We start from the raw sequence: 17,225 nt of genomic DNA on the forward strand, positions 1-17,225 counted from the left end.
ATAGCTCTACAGAGAATCATTAAAACTGCCCAGAATATTATCGGGCTCCAGCTACTAGCCCTGGACGACATCTTCGAATCTCACTGAATGAGGAAGTTGCACAACATTCTCAGAGACTCTTCCCATCCTGCTTACAATCTTTTTCGACTGTTGCCTTCCGGCAGAAGATACAGAACAATTAAAAGTCGGACCACAGATTTTCTGAATAGTTTTTATCCCAGAGTTATAATTGCACTCAACAATGAACTAAAGGGCCACCATCAGTAACAGTATTACTTGGTCTGTTGTGTAGATGTTTGTGTGGTTTAGGGGTGGGGAATAGTGGTGGTGGGAGTGTGTTTGGGGATTGTTATGTGTGTTGGACCTGGTCTTTGGGTGTTAAGTGAATTTCGTTGTATGGGTATACTGTGTATACACGTACAATGACAATAAAGTTATTATTATTATTGAAGGCTTAGAATGAAACTGAATGTTCTTGTAAATTCTTCAAAGCTTTGGAAGGACAAAAATGCTAAAGCCTATTATGTTTAATTTCATTAACCAGTTGAAAAAAACCATCATAGTGGTAACTGCCTAGCAATTGAAAACAAGACATTTTAAATGACGATATTAAAAGTACATGAATGAAATCATATTGTTTTTTTCTTTTAGCATGTACTCATTTTTGTTTATATAGTGTCAGTTGCAAAACGTAAGCTATCTGTAGGTAGGAGTGTTTATACGACCCTTCAACTAGACTGCCATCCAAGATGAAACTTCTCTGACCAAAAGGTTGAGTCTTAAAGAGACCCATTCAGCAGGCTGGGGCTTTTGAATGGAATGTCAACCATTTACAAGAAATGAATTCTATGGCTCATATAACTTGGCATGTCAATTACCTCAAAGGAAGAAGGTCAAGTCGCCTCAGCAGAATGAAATTACTGTTGTCACAAAGGGTCCGTTTGTGTGATATCCATGGATTTAAGCCAAGAATGAATCTGGCTTTACAGAACACCTATCTGTTGTTGTTTTTATTTTTAAAGAAAGGGTTTATGTCTTGGAGATAAATTGGTGATACCAAGCATCACATTTTCTCTTAATTTGTAGTGATGGGAAATTCTCTCTCTTTCTCTCCCAGTTTCTCATATTTGCTGGATTGCACCCTGCAAGCCTACATAAGCAATTTCACCTTTCTGTAGGCATACATTCACACAGAAGTAATTTGTAAATAGAGAGTTCACAGGTGTGAGATGAGTAGAATTTCTATAGTGGTAACCTACGGTTTCCAGAGAATCATTTGGTGCTTCTCTTCTTTATTTATTATTATGCTGTAGACCATTATAGTCCATCTCTACAGCTACAAATAAAATATATGGAAGTAGTTAGGTAATGTGCCTGATTAAAAACGTCACCTGCATTTGAAGAATGTGGCAGATCTCAGAAGGAGCTGTTCTACAATTACTTAATACCAGGCTATCACTATCAGCAGGCCTAAATTAAATTCTTTTTTTTATTATTTTAACCACAGCTACACATAAGAGGTTCTCATATTTTTCATCATGAGTTGTAATTTAGTTAGCATGAGAACTTGTTGAAGGTGGAACTTTAAGGCTGGAGAAATGTTTCCATGAAACATAAGTGGATACTGTGATGTAGAATTAGTTTAGTGTGCCAATTGCTGAACCTCTGAGCTCCTTGCTAGATTTGGGGATGGTTTTTGGTGAGCCTCAGTGGCACAGTGGTTAGAATGCGGTACTGCAGGCTACTTCTGCTGACTGCCGGCTGCCTGCAATTTGGCAGTTCAAACCTCACCACGCTCAAGGTTGACTCAGTCTTCCATCCTTCTGAGGTAGGTAACATGAGGACCCAAATTGTTGGGGGAAATGTGCTGACTCTGTAAACCGCTTAAAGAGGGCTGTAAAGCACTGTGAAGCAGTATATAAGTCTAAGTGCTATTGCTATCATCTCTGCACAAGCAATATAAAGCGGTATATAAGACTAAGTACTATTGCTATTTTCACCAAAATGAGAATGGGAAAGAACGTTTGGAAAGTCTTATAAGACTGACAAACTATATTTCATAGACAAGATGGGGGAAAATCTGACATGGTGAATAAGCCCTATCTCATAGCAATAGCAATAGCAACCCGCCCCGCCCGCATGCAATCCCATCCTATATCACTGTGTTTTTGATGACGTACACATGAGTGGACGGCGCGGGTGAACAAATTGCTCTGTTTTGTGATGCCACATGTGCTCATTTCCGGTGCTGGGAGAACCGGTTGCCACAGTATGTGAATCCCTCCTCTGCCAGGAAGGCACTGAAAACGTATCTATTCATCCACCTAGGGATGGATAATGGGTGAAGATTTTTCTGGTATGGTCTTTCTGGAGGCATATATTCTGTTTCTTTTAATTGTTCTACCTTTTTTTTTTTAAATTATGCATTCATTTGGAATCTGGCATTCTTGAAATCTAGGCAAATGCATATATAAATCATTTTAAAACAGCTGCCTTGGAGTGAGGATTACTAACTACACATAAGAAAGGATAAGCATTTGCTGCAAGCAAACAGCAGAAATGTATTTTGCATTCCGCATTCAAAATGCTTCGGCTTATTGGCAGATGGCCCAGAACCCTTCAAAGATAAATACACGGAGGATTCTAGTTACTTGCTGACACTGCCTTGTCAATCTGGAAGACATCAAATTCCTTTGTCTGATTTTGGTTTGAACTGAGGAAAATATATTAATGACAAATAGATGAGATGGTTCAGAACACTGGGAATTCACAGGAAGGCTTAATATTTCAGCGTGTAACTTGTTCTATTGTCACAGCGTGTGTTGGAAAAATACTACACTGTGATATTCCTTTATTTTTCTAACCCTTGTTTTTAAAAGCATAACCCAGTGGTGGCAGCAAATTTGTTTAACCTGTAAATCTCTCATAGTGTGCCAAACTTATATCAAGAGTGCCCCAACTGGCTCCATTATTCCTTGAATAGCATTCTGTGTGCTGTGGCATAATATAATCTACAGAAGGAAAGTGTGTTTCTCGAAGGATGCACAAATCTTTACGAGTGAAAATTAAAAGTTGATGCATTCAAATCCTACTGATTTGAGTGTACATTTAATCACATGTACACTTTCCCTTTCTGAAAGCATCCTTTCCTTATAAGTAGGCTTGTTCTTACAATCAGAAGTTGGAAGAAAACTTAGAGGTCTTCCAGTCAGGGGTGGGTTCTACTTACCTTTACTACTGGTTTGTAAGGGGGCCGCGCGCATGCGCAGACGTCATTTTGATGATGTCAGGGTCAGTGGGCGGAGCCTCCCGCCGGTTTTACTATGGGTTCTATAGAACCGGTGCGAACCAGGGGCAACCCACCACTGCTTCCAGTCCAACCCCCTGCACAAGCAGGAGGCTCTGGACAAATGTCTGTCCAATCTCTTCTTAAAAATCTCCAGTAATGGAGCACCCACAACTTATGGAGGCAACCTGTTCCATTGGTTAATTGTTCTCACTGTCAGGTGTACAATGGTACAATCATAGGTACCATTCAGGGGTGGGATTCAGCCGGTTCGTAACAGTTTGAGCAAACCAGTAGTTGTGACCTGTGGGTGCCCCCCCCAGAGCTATGCCATACTATTTAGCTGTGTTTTTAAGTTGCGTGCATGCGTGCAAGCATGCACGCAAGCAAATCGCATACACAGAAGACCATGCACATGAGCAAAGCGAGCGTGCCCCCACGCAAGCTCACATTTTCGGTGCTGGGGCGAACCGGTTGTTACCTCTGGTACCATTTCATTTCATTTCACCTCAGTTCTCCAATGCATTCTAATTGGTATCTGAAAGGATAAACTGCTTCTGTTGACAGCACTTCGCTTAAGATACAGATATCAAACCTGTGGCGTCACGTTGACGTCACGTGATGTTTCATGACGTTTTTCCCATTTGTGGAACGGGTGGGCGTGGCCTGCTCGTGATGCATCCAGCCCACGGGCCGCCAGTTTGACACCCCTGATTTAAGACAATCTGAATATTATTCTTCTGATGTTTGACCTATAATGATTCATTTTCATACATGTGTTATATGAGATGATCATACTGTTTTCTGATGCCTTCATCCGAACCCTTTGTACATCTTTTGATTTGATTTTTAAATCTTGATTTTTTTAAAAAAAAATCTCATCAAAGGTTCACAATCCCTACTTTCCTTTGCTTATGTCTCCCTGTTGGTTCTTTGTGGTGATATGAAAAACAACCAATACAACAGATTTGTTTTGACTACTATGTCAACATTGTTCATCCCCTTTCTCAATCCAGGAACATGTTGTATAGCTGGTGATATTTTTCTAGCCTGGAAAAGTCAGACTGCCACACTGTGTGACTTACATATGTCTCAAAAATCCCTCAGAGGCAACTACTTATCATACTGAATGCATGAATAAGCTTCAGTTTGATAGAAACACGAGGAGAGACCTATTTACTCGGAATGACCTTAAATCTCCAGGGCCAAATGAAATGCACTGTAAGGTAGGAAAGGAGCTAGTTGATGGTCACGCTAAACCCTTATATATTATCTTTGGGGAAATCTGAGAGAACTGGGAAAGTGCCAGATGACTGAAGGAGAGCTAATATTGTTGCTATCTTTTTTTTTTAAAGGAGAAAATAAGTGTCTAGGGAACTGCAGACCATGTTGGTCTGAAAATTCTCAAGCATTGTATAAAGAGACAGACTTGTAAGCATTTGTTCTTACATTTGTTCTTATTTGTTCAATATTATTAAATAATAAAGAACGTTATTATTTGTTCTCTAAGAAGAGGGGGTCAACCTATTTTCCAAAGCACCTGGAAGGCAAGACAAGAAGCAATGGATGGAAACTAATCAAGGAGAGAAGCAATCTGGAATTAAGGAGAAATATCCTAACAGTAAGAAGAATTAACCAGTTGAACAGCTTGTCTTTAGAAGTTGTGGGTGGTCCATCACTGGAGGCTTTTAAGAAGAGACTGGGCAGGTATAGGGTCTTCTTGGAATACTGCATTCAGTTTTGGTTGCCACGATGTAAAAAAAAATGTGGAGACTCTAGAAAGAGTGCAGAGAAGAGCAACAAAGATGATTAGGGGACTGGAGGCTAAAACATATGAAGAACGGTTGCAGGAACTGGGTATGTCTAGTTTAATGAAAAGAAGGACTAGGGGAGACATGATAGCAGTGTTCCAATATCTCAGGGGCCACCACAAAGACGAGGAAAACTAACTATTCTCCAAAGCACCTGAGGGTAGGACAAGAAGCAATGGGTGGAAATTAATCAAAGACAGGAGCAACTTAGAACTAAGGAGAAATTTCCTGACAGTTAGAACAATTAATCAGTGGAATGACTTGCCTCCAGAAGTTGTGAATGCTCCAACACTGAAAGATTTTAAGAAGAGACTGGATAACCATTTGTCTGAAGTGATGTAGGGTTTCCTGCCTGAGCAGGGGGTTGGACTAGAAGACCTCCAAGGTCCCTTCCAACTCTGTTATTCTATTCTATTCTATTCTATTCTATTCTATTCTATTCTATTCTATTCTATTCTATTCTATTCTATTCTATTCTATTCTATTTGCTCCCGGCAGAATATTTTTTTTTAAAGTTTGCTCAACTGACTAAAATGTCCTCTGAGGTATCCAGCTGCCTTGGGCTCCTTTAATAAAATCTGGACATCGCTAACCATTTTCCCAGAGAACAAATGCTTTAAGGTTTTATGTTAAAGCCAGTTGCTGTGTATAAGACATGGATGCCCTAATTACCAGCAGTATATCTACCTACTCTTGTCCTCTGGAACCATCTTAATTATCTCGCTGCGGTATAAGAGGGAGATAATCACTTTTTTCAAAAATAAAAAATCACACTATGCTTAGAAGAACAGCTGGCACCAGCACCTGTAAGAGCAGGTGGCTTTTATAGGCTGCAAACATCTCTCCTATGTTCATTATTGTACACTGGTTGTTAAGAATTTTAATTCTCACCGAATGAAGTATGGACTTATTATGCACAGTCGCTAAAATTTTACAACGTTCCTCCAAGGATTTTAACCATGTCAGTCACAAAATCAATATTGTATCGAACAGATTACTCTTGCCTTGCATCCATCCAACCATTTTTGAATGGTTTTGAACCTACATCTAAACTCTAGCAAGATAAAGGAGATAGTGCTGGATTTCCGGAAGCACAGAGAGAAACCTGCCCCACTGTATATTGAGGTGGGCCGTCTGGCGAGCGTTTCCTCTTTTAAATTCTTGGGAGTGCTCATTAGTCAAGACCTCACCTGGAAAAACAACACGTCCCTGGTGGTTAGTAAGGCTCATCAGAGACTTCATTTCCTTAGAGTTCTGAGGAAAAATCAGGTGGAACAACGGCTGATGACTTCTTTCTATCGGTCCATGATAGAAAGTGTCCTTACCTACTGCATAACAATACGATATGCTGGTTTAACAGCTGCGGACAGGAAGGCACTACAGAGTGTGATTAATTCGGCACAAGAAACCATTGGCTGCCCTCAAACACCACTGGATGACATCGCCAGGTCTCGCTATTTCAGCAGAGTAAGGAAGATACTTGGGGATGATTCACACCCTGGCCAGTGTCTCTTTTCACTTTTACCATCAGGCAGAAGACCCTGAAGTATAGCCAGTCAGACAAATAGGTTTAAAAACAGCTCCTACCCACTGGCTGTCAGATTCCTAAACACAATCACAATCACTCCATGTACATATGGAAATGTATGACTAGTTTTTCCCCCAATTACTTGTATAAGGATTATTCTCTATACTATTCATGTTGTCTTGTATTTTTGTTATGGATTGCACAAGTAGAGGCTAAACCAGTGGTGGGTTTCAAATTTTTTTACTACTGGTTCTGTGGGCGTGGCATGCCTTGGTGGGCGTGGCTTGGGCATGGAAGGGGAAGGATATTGTAAAATCTCCATTCCCATCCCACTCCAGGGGAAGGATACTGTAAAACCTCCATTCCCTCCCCACTCCAGGGGAAGGATACTGCAAAATCCCCATTTTCTCCCGATCAGCTGGACTTGGGAGGCAGAGAATAGATGGGGGGCGGGGCCAGTCAGAATTTTTACTACCGGTTCTCCAAACTACTCAAAATTTCCGCTATTGGTTCTCCAGAACTGATCAGAACCTGCTGAAACCCACCTCTGGGCTAAACCAATTTCATTGTTTACATGATGTTCAATGACAATAAAGGCTATTATTATTGGTTAATCTTTAGTGAGATTCACAGCCTTTGAGGCTGGTTAATAGCTCAGCAGCTCGAGTCCTAACCAAGGACGTAGGAACTGTTAAGGTATCGTCAGAGGATGTAAGCTGTTCCGAGTAAGGTGGTTTTTTGTAGAGTCAAAATATTCAAGTCCGGCAAATTTAGAATTTCTAAATAGCGGGGTAGCCCTTTGGGTATTGCTCCAAGGGCTCCAATTACAATTGGGACAACACATGATTTCTTTTTCCACAGTCGCTCAACTTCAATATGCAAGTCCCGGTACTTTGTGATTTTTTCTTGCTGCTTATCTTCAATCCGTGCATCACCAGGTATCTATTATCATCATCATCATCATCATCATCATCATCATCATCATCATCATCATTATTTGCTTCTTACCTTTCGACTTCCTCTCATAGAAACTTCTGCCTCGAGGGGGGGCGCTCTCTGTGTACAGGTGATCCAGATCTTCTTGCCACGTATCTGGATTAAAGTGCTTGAGCAATTCCTCCACAGTATCGAACCCAGCAACCGTTTCATCTAGGGCTTCCACAGTAAGAGTGGGGTCAGTCACTGATGGAGAGCGGTAGGAAATGCCCTAAGAATGACATATAGGGCAGCGTGTTTTGAGCATTATGTAGAAAAGAACAAAGAGATCAAAACAAGTCTTTCCAGATTTAATAACAGCAATGAATTATTACAAGGCTGGAACTAAACATTACTGAAAGTAACCTTTGTGTTCCCTACCATGTTTTCCCCAAAATAAGACCGGTTCTTATATTAATTTTTGCTCCAAAAGACGCATTATGGCTTATTTTTGGGTTAGGTCTTATTTTGGGAAAAATACAGTACTAAATGCCTCCATCTGCTGACGATCTTAACTGGGGCTTATTTTTGGGGTAGGGCTTATATTACGAGCATCCTGAAAAATCATGCTAGGGCTTATTTTCCAGTTGGGTCTTATTTTCGGGGAAACAGGGTAGGTATATGTCTTCGTAAGCAAAAACGTATACATAATAATGTACACATAATTGTATGGGACTGAAGTGTTCAAAGGAGGCACGATGGCTCAGTGGTTAAAGAATGTTGTTCTTGTCAGCTGGAAAGTTGGCAGCCCGGCATCAAATGATGGTGTGAGCTTCCATTACTTGCCCCTGCTCCTGCCCATTTAGCAGCTCGTAAGCATGAAAATGCGAGTAGATAAATAGGTACCACTTCGGTGGAAGTGTAATAGTGTTCTGTGCAGTTTGATGTATAGACATACTGGCCACATGACCACAGAAAGGGTCTTTGGACAAGGTTGACTCCCTCAGCTAAGAAATGGAGATGAACGCTGGCCCCCAGAATTGGACTCAACTGGAAAAGGGAAACCTTTACCTTTTAAAGTGTACAGAGAATGGTTCTTGTTCTTTTCAATTTTAGTGAGAAGCTATGAGATGAAATTTGACTTACATTTTCTTGAAGCAAATCACGGTTCTTAAATAAAGCACATTCTTGTTAAGATATATACTTTGCTTGAAATACAGTAAACGCCAGTCTAGCTTCTCCTCCGTCTGTGCAGAGGAAGTCTAAATCTCTCAGCTGAATGCACAGAGGCTGGGAAGATCAAGGGGCAGGGCAGTGATTCATGAAGGTAAACAATAAGGATGACCAACCTGTGATCTGCATAAAAGTCTCAGCATCCCAAGATTATGTTTATAGAATCTTGTGATAAAAGCAATAGTAATAACACTTAGACTTATATAACTGCTTTACAGTGCTTTTACAGCCCTCTTTAAGCGGTTTACAGAGTCAGCCTACTGCCCCTAACAATTTGGGTCCTCATTTTATCCACCTCAGGAGGATGGAGGGCTGAGTCAACCTTGAGCCTGGTGAGATTTGAACTGCCAAATTGCAGGCAGCCGGCAGTCAGCAAAAATAGCCTGCAGTACTGCACTCTAACCACTGTGCCACCACAGCTCATAAAAGGGACCTAATCTAGCCAGGGTTTTTTTGGGGTTTATTTTTTATTGAAAAGTTAAGTGACAGGGAAGCATGAGGCCTCTTAATGGCAACTGCTACACCCACATGCTTAATCTCTCGAAGGAACTGATTCCGACCACAAAACAATTTTAGAGTTTGTCATGTTTGAGCAATTTGCCTCCCAGTAGTCTCTTGCTATTCTTCACACTCCCAGCCCTAAAAGAAGTTTAAAATGTTCTGTTCCACCCTGTTCCGACAGCATGTTACCAGATAGCTTCCTATGACTCACTAAAAAGTGGGGAGGTTAGACCCCAAACATTGTCCATCAGTGAAGTAAGAGGCAGGTCCTAATATCTAAATACACTTTTCATAGTTATTGCAACTGTTTTTTGTTTATTGGGTTTTGCTTAGGTCTTGGTAATGAAGAAAATAAAATCAGAATAGCACCTCTATAAAAAAGAGGAAAAATAATGAAGAAGAGGAGGAATGAAAAAAAAGGAGCTTTTCAATTCTATTACAATTTAGTTACAATCATCATCTTCTTTTAATGACCCCATAATCCCTTGCAGGATGGAGTCTGGGCAACTGAATGGAGCTGAGTGTTTACTGGCCGGATGCCCTTCCTGTTGCCAATGCGGAGTTATATTCAGCAGATATATTCTCATCATGCCCAGAGAGAGAAATATCTGCCTCTACCTAGGATGGAACTCACAGCCTCTTGATTGTGAGGCGAGGACACCACCTCTAAACCACCACACCACTCTCTAGTATTTAGTTACTAGACATGTTACTAGACATGACCTGTAGGAAATGGGAGATCACTCGAACTTTACCGAAAGGTGGGCTTTGAAGAACTTATAGGAGAAACGGTCTTCTGGAAACATTCTCAAGAATAATTCTAAGCATAAGAATCAGTAAGGAAAAAGGATACAATTGTCAGAAGGTCAAGAAGAATCTAACATAGGTGCATCAAATGGAGTGAATGTCCAAGACACATGTTTTGCAAGGATTAAAAAAAAAATAAGAACAAGCCAAGAGGAATTTTAAGGAAAAGTTAAGTTAGATGTGAAATAGACTGTTGGAATTGGAATTGTAAAGAGGCAAGTTTTATGTTCATGAGGCACAACGTGCCTGATTTTTATTGCTGCAATCTAGAGAGAGGTGAGATGAGTTGAGATAATGGACCAGAGAGAAATTTGAAGACATCAAGGTGAGCAAAGAACAGTATCACTAGGATTACTTTCCTTTGGAACAAAATCCTGACATTTGTAAAAAATAGATTTTCAAAACACAATGTCCATACAGAAAAAAGAAGCTTTATTTTCTGGATAGAGGAGTGAGGTGGGGACAAGTCAAGAGAATAATCTCATACTCTAAAACAATTAGATAGCAGATTCTCAAGAAAATCTAATTGCTAAGGATAAACTAAACAAGTTTGACTTTTTTATTTTATTTTTTATTTTTTTTTGTTGAGAGTATGAACAGTTTTAAGGGGAAAATATTTAAAGGTGCCCTATGACTTAAACACTGCATCTCAAGGATAAAACAAAGAATTATTATTTAACAGACCAAGATTAAGACTTGCTTAATCTTATAAATCTCATTCTTTCCATTCAACAACTGATTGTTGCTTGGGAAGAAATACTAGTGGCTCATTTTAAACAAATGTCAAAAGAAAATGATGTTTTGTTAGTTACCCAGTGTATAAATGAACTCTAATGTTGGCATTAGAAAGTAATTTTAAAAGAAACCACTGCAGTTTGCTCAATAAATGAACAGATTAAGTGTACATTCCTGAAGATAGCTTGCAGGGATGTTCATGCTTTTGGAAATGATTCAGAAAGAGTGTTTCAAACGGCAGAGGAGAACAAATTGCAGCATCTCTTTAAACTCACTGTGTCTTTTTTCCCCCCCAGACGTTTTCAATATGGCTGATTTAAAGAGTTGACTCCTTAAATCAATGGTGTTTGTTTTCAGGCTGAACTCTGAGGAACGCATTGCATTCTGCTGCATTGCAGGCTTTCTATGTTCTTCTGAATCATTTTTGAATCATGGCAAGCTTTAATTCTTGCACAGATTATTGATGCCCACTATTGTTCTGTAATAACATCCATGCCAGTAACAAATGATTTCCTGAGCATCCTTAATAATGAAAATTTGGACATGAAACTATATTTTCCTTGTGTCTTAGAGGTAAGTAAGAAGATTCATTTGAGCACCCACAGCAAATACACAGGAGTTTATCCAGATTAGTCTATTTATCCATCTACCCAGACTTAAACTTTTGTAGCTTTCCCTAGTCTCAAGATGGTTTCCATGGTGTGTCAGAATTTGGGGAACTACAGTTCTGAAGATATTATCTGAAGATGAAGTTATTCTACCGCATAGCTCCCAGCAACTGGTAAGATCCCACAGAGTTGGTCTCCTCCGGGTCCCGTCAGTGAAACAATGCCGGCTGGTGGGCCCGCAGGGGAGGGCCTTCTCTGTGGCTGCCCCAGCTCTCTGGAACCAGTTACCTCCTAAGGTCCGGACCATCCCCACCCTATTGGCCTTCCAAAAAGCGGTGAAGACCTGGCTTTTCCAGCAGGCCTGGGGCTGTTGATCTTGCTCTTGTGATCCAGCGAGATCTGGCCATGAATGGTGTGAATGAGTTTTAATGTTTTTAATGTTTTTAATTTTTAAATGTTTTTTATAATGATTTTAAATGCATTGTGAGCCGCCCTGAGTCTTCAGAGAGGGGCGGCATACAAATTGAATTAATAAATAAATAATAAATAAATAAGATGGGTGCCAAATTTGGAAAGGCCTGATTTATTCTGAATAGCACTGATTCCCTACATCATCTGATATGGAGGGGTGGCCAATACCTTTTACTTATCTGTTAAACTGGGATTGCTAAAAGTAGTATCTTGGATTTTCTTCATGTAAAGCCATCTCATGTAAAGCCATGGTGGCGCAGTGGTTAGAATGCAGTACTGCAAGCTACTTCTGCTGCCTGCCGACTGCCTGCAATTTGGCAGTTCGAATCTCACCAGGCTCAAGGTTGACTCAGCCTTCCATCCTTCTGAGGTGAGTAAAATGAGGACCCAAATTGTTGGGGGCAATAAGCTGACTCTGTAAACCGCTTAGAGAGGGCTGTAAAGCACTGTAAAGCAGTATATAAGTCTAAGTGCTATTGCTGTTGCTATTGTTGTCCTATCACACTCTGTACTGCTGTTTCCAAGGGGCCCAAATCAAATATTTAATATCTATTCTGAATAGTCAGGATATTGCCAGATAAAACTTTGGATTGAATTGGTGGAGAAATTGATGATTGACCGATTCATTGAAAAATATAAGATGGATTTCATTGCTATCAACAAACCCCAAAGCAGTATTAGTAGTGGAAACAGCTCTTCTAGTAACACTGCCAGCATTATAGAGATCTGTTTGATACATCACATTAATTGCTTAACACTGGTTTGCTGAACAAGCTGTAATCATTTCATTTCTCATAATGCACTAAGCCAAAATAAAACAAATTATACAATAGCTTAGTGGAATGCTTAAATCCAATTTATCTCCCTGCTGTGGTTCTCAATTGATTTTCAGTTACTTCCTCCTCTTTTTTAAAAAAATAGATTAACAATTATTTACCAAGACCGGGCTTGTGACTGATTCCCAGTTGGTTTCAGATGCAACAGGCTGAAGATCATCCTGAAGACCAAAGAGAAACACATATACACAGACAACAACAACAACAACAACAAAAATAATGTCAGGGGGTATTTTCTCTTTTCTTTTCTGAAAGCATCAGTTACACAGCTGATCCATCCTTCATATCCCTTTACTCTTCCTCACTCTTAGTTTGTATTAGGAATAAACCCTGGCATTTTATCTTCTAGTAAGTCACAACTAGACAATATGCCTCGTTTTTATACAAAAAGAAAAAGAGTGCATAAATATCTGCATTACTATTAATCCCATCATTCCCACCACCCATCTCCTTCCACTTATGACTGTATGACTGTAACTTTGTTGCTTGTATCCTTACGATTTATATTGATATTGTTTCCTGATTGCTTATTTGTACCCTATGACTATCATTAAGTGTTGTACCTTATAATTCTTGAAGAACTTATCTTTTCTTTTATGTACACTGAGAGCATATGCACCAAGACAAATTCCTTGTGTGTCCAATCACACTTGGCCAATAAAGAATTCTATTCTATCTATTCTATTCTATCTAAATGCAACTAGCTCTTTAAAAAGGGCTAATAATTTTGAGCAGAAAATTTATGTGGCTTGCCTTAGAGGATTGCACCAAAATAGAAAAGTCTATATTTGTTGTCTTTGTTTCTCTGACAGGAGCCACTGCCTAACAGCAGCTGCACTTACTGCATCTGGATGCATTAAGCTATTATTAAAAACACAGGAGCAGCTCCACAGACAAAAGAGAAAAAATAACATTTTCTCTGACTAAGGCAAAAAAATAGGCAGAGGTGTTTCCGGTGCTTGAGACAGAACATCCAAATAGCACCTCACGGGGATGCCCAAATGGCTAAGCCAATTGAGTGGAAACAGACATAAATTAAAAGTAGACAAAAGAACTCTGAATATGCCTGACAATGGAAGGAGGAAGATTACGGTGGTGGAAAAGGAGCAGGCAATCTAAGAGGAGAAAAAAAAAAGGAGGGGGGAAATCAAAAGAGAAAGAAATCAGATGAAATCAAAGAACAAAGAAGGAAGAAAAGGAAACAGCGTTAGTTCTATTTTCAAAAGCCACAGCTTCTGTAAAATCCAAAGGTAGAATTTATATTGCAACCCATTTTCTTACCTAGCAGCAAACGGATCCATTACATATCCATAAGTGTTAGGTTAATAGTTGTTTTCTTTCAATCGGCTAGCGAAGTATTGAAGTTGATTTCTTTTCCTTTCACATCAAATATTGGCAATTCACACAATTCTCCCACTGCTTTATTATCGTAATATAGAACAGTGTTTCCTAACCTCAGCAATTTTAAGATATGGGGACTCCAACTCCTGGAATTTCCCAGGATTTTTTTGAATCCTATAATCCAGGGGTGAAATGTAAAATTTGTTACTACCGGTTCTGTGGGCGTGGCTTAGTGGTGGTGGTGGTAATGTGATTGGGTGGGCGTGGCCAACTTTTTTTTTTTAACTTTTCAAAGCATTTTTTCTAATGCTTTGAAAAGCCTCTGCCGATCAGGCAACTCAGCTGGGATCGTCAGAGACTTTTCAAAGCATTTTTTTTACCACCTCTTCAGCCAAGAAGTTGCAGAAAAAAATGCTTTGAAAAGCCTCTGATGATTCCAGCTGAGTCGCGCGATCATCAGAGACTTTTTTTTTTTTTACTTTTAAAAGCATTTTTTGGTCAGAAGAGGTTGTAGAAAAAATGCTTTTAAAAGTAAAAAAAAAAGCCTCTGATGATCGTGCGGCTCAGCTGGGCATGGGGGGGGGGCAGGGATTTTTGCTACCGGTTCTCCGAATCACCCGCCACCATCGCTACCGGATCGGGTGATCTGGTCCGAACCGGGAACATTTCACCCCTGCTATAATCCCTTATGTAATCTCAAATGATGTTGTCCTATGTAGCATCACAGAAAACTGTTATCCTTATACCATAGTCTACTCTATGCATAGAACCAATTGGAGTGCTTTTTTCCCCCTTGGCCCCATGCTGAGAAGTTATGAAATATATATTCCCACCCCGCCCCCAGACACTGCCTCTTCCCAATGTTGCACTTGAACTGGCCCTTAAATATCCAGAAGTCCCATTGCCCCCCCCAGAGAGTGTAGCTTCTGCCTACACAGCACAGTGGCGATAAATAAACAAGTCCCTTTGCAATCATCATTGTTGCCTTGAACACCAATGTTGCCATGGTACCATGCAACTACACAACACTTTCATCATTTGGAGCAAAAGCAGATCTGCCATTTGGGTCCATTTCTGCCTTCATCTGATAATGTCCTTTTCTTTTAAAAATAATCCTAAATTAAAATGAATTGGAATGCGTATTTTAAATATACTTTGGGAATATTTTTAAATTAATTGTCTCAAATTCACAGAATGAAGGAAGAGATGGAGAGGAGATGATTGATGATAGATAGACAGAAAGATAGAGAGATAGAGACAGACAGACAGACAAACAGATTGTGACTGTCCTTGTGATAGATACATAGATGATAGCTAGCTAGCTAGATGATGATGAAAGAAAGAGAAAGAAAGAAAGAAAGAAAGGAGAAAGAAAGAAAGAAAGAATGAAAGAAAGAAAGAAAGAAAGAAAGAAAGAAGCTGTCAACTTGTGAGATACACAGATGATAGCTAGTTATCCCACCCACCAGCCAGATAGATAGGTAGGTAGGTACTGTGTTTTCCCGAAAATAAGATCCTGTCTTATATTTTTTGAACCCCGAAATAAGCACTTGGCCTTATTTTTGGGGAGGGCTTATTTTCGGGAGGGAGGCTTATTTGCGCTCAAAAGCCTGAGGCTTTTTTTCGGGGGGGGGAGGCTTTTGAGCTGCATGCGCTCAAAAGCCTGATTGGGCTTATTATCAGGGGATGTCTTATTTTTGGGGAAACAGGGTAGGTAGGTAGGTAGGTAGAGACAGACAGACAGACAGATAGAGATGGCCCATTTATAACAAATGGATAGTTAGACAGATAGGCAGGTAGCATTACACAGAATGAAAATATTTGGCCAATATGAAAGCCAGTATATACCCAGTATATACTTTGGCTTGGCTTATTAATTGGAAAACTGTTGTTCCTGGCTAAACATACCCCTCCTAAAAAAAAGTTCTTGCATATTTCTTTTGGGGAAAAAAATCATACAAACCCAAAGCTTCACGATAATTCTACTTTTGAAAAAAAAAAAAAGGAAGTTGGAGAAATGGGGTGGAAAAACTACTAAGTTATTTTTGAGCTGCTTAATGGGAAATAAATGTGGGATTTTTCCCACATTCCCTCTACCTGATGCTGCACCTTAAATATCCAGGAGCCACACATGCTCAGAGCTGTTGAGGAAACTGGCTGCCAATGTACATTACTAGCTATAATTCCTTTAATTAGTGATGACTATGTTACAAGTAATATGAAATGATGTACTGGATATCTATTAATTCTCCCTGCCATAGTTACTTGTTGTAATAGGAAGGAGAGTATGATATTCCAAAATCTTATCAAAAATATATGAAAGTTTTCAGCCGCAATTAGAATCAAGGACAGCCTGAGCTTGTTTTTCTATTTATGGAAAGCAAATTGTGTTAAAGAGTAAAGGAAACTAATTCTTCTTATTAAAGAGAAGATTCCTTCTACACAAAAGGTTAGACGGTCACAGAGAAAGATTCAATTCTAAGGTTTTTTGTTTTGTTTTGTTTTGTATCAGAAAACATTTGACTTCCAATTCTTCATTAGCTATTTCTTCTTCATAAGACAATTCTGCAAGCTGGACTGGAAAAAAAAGAAAGAAATGTTGCACCAGGAAATAAAAAGGTGTTTGACCTCGGGGGAGGCGGGGGGAGGGGGGCGTAGCCAGGGTGGGCATGGCCAACTTGCTATCACTTGTGTCGGGGATGCCTGTGGTGGCCCGAGCACTCTTCCAGAGAAAATGGGTTCCTGAGCTCTGTTTTCAGCTGTGACAACCTCCTGCAACCCTCTGCCAGCAAAAATGGAGTTTGGGAGGGTTGCGGGCATCCCTCCCAAGTTCTGTTTTTGCTGGTAGAGTCCCCACGGGTTGGTCCTTTGCTGTTTCCAGGGCAGTCCTACGGGCCAGATCTAAGCACCCTGCAGGCCGGATCCGGGTCCGGGGCCTTGAGTTTGATACCCTTGTTGTACAGGAATTCAAGGATTCCTTAATTCAAAGGGTTGACTGGCAAACTTGATATATACAGAACATTTGTCAGAGTCTACTTTGGAGATGATAGCAGCATGATAATTCTTGTCACTGCCCTCGTCACCTTCTCTCTACTATTACATTTTCAATGGTCATCTGACCATATGATGATTGGATGATGATACCCTGTTCCA

The 17,225-nt window shown here is 40.0% G+C and overlaps 1 protein-coding gene across 3 annotated transcripts in view; it reads right to left on the reverse strand.

Annotated features, from left to right (window-relative positions):
• The window catches only part of PDGFD (platelet derived growth factor D), a 206,531-nt gene that overhangs the window by 37,640 nt on the left and 151,666 nt on the right, over nt 1-17,225 (reverse strand). For 2 of the 3 annotated variants that reach the window (XM_087894634.1, XM_034409244.3), the window contains exons 4-5: nt 12,833-12,892; nt 7,634-7,832 (exon numbers count right to left, since the gene is read on the reverse strand). In XM_087894634.1, the coding sequence (XP_087750760.1) occupies nt 7,634-7,832; nt 12,833-12,892 (259 nt within the window). The remainder of the gene's footprint in view (nt 1-7,633; nt 7,833-12,832; nt 12,893-17,225) is intronic. The other variant, XM_087894633.1, reaches the window with a different exon arrangement.

This window comes from Pantherophis guttatus, chromosome 5 (assembly GCF_059756535.1).
Source record: "Pantherophis guttatus breed Tessera chromosome 5, ASM5975653v1, whole genome shotgun sequence".
NCBI classification, from domain to species: domain Eukaryota; kingdom Metazoa; phylum Chordata; class Lepidosauria; order Squamata; family Colubridae; genus Pantherophis; species Pantherophis guttatus.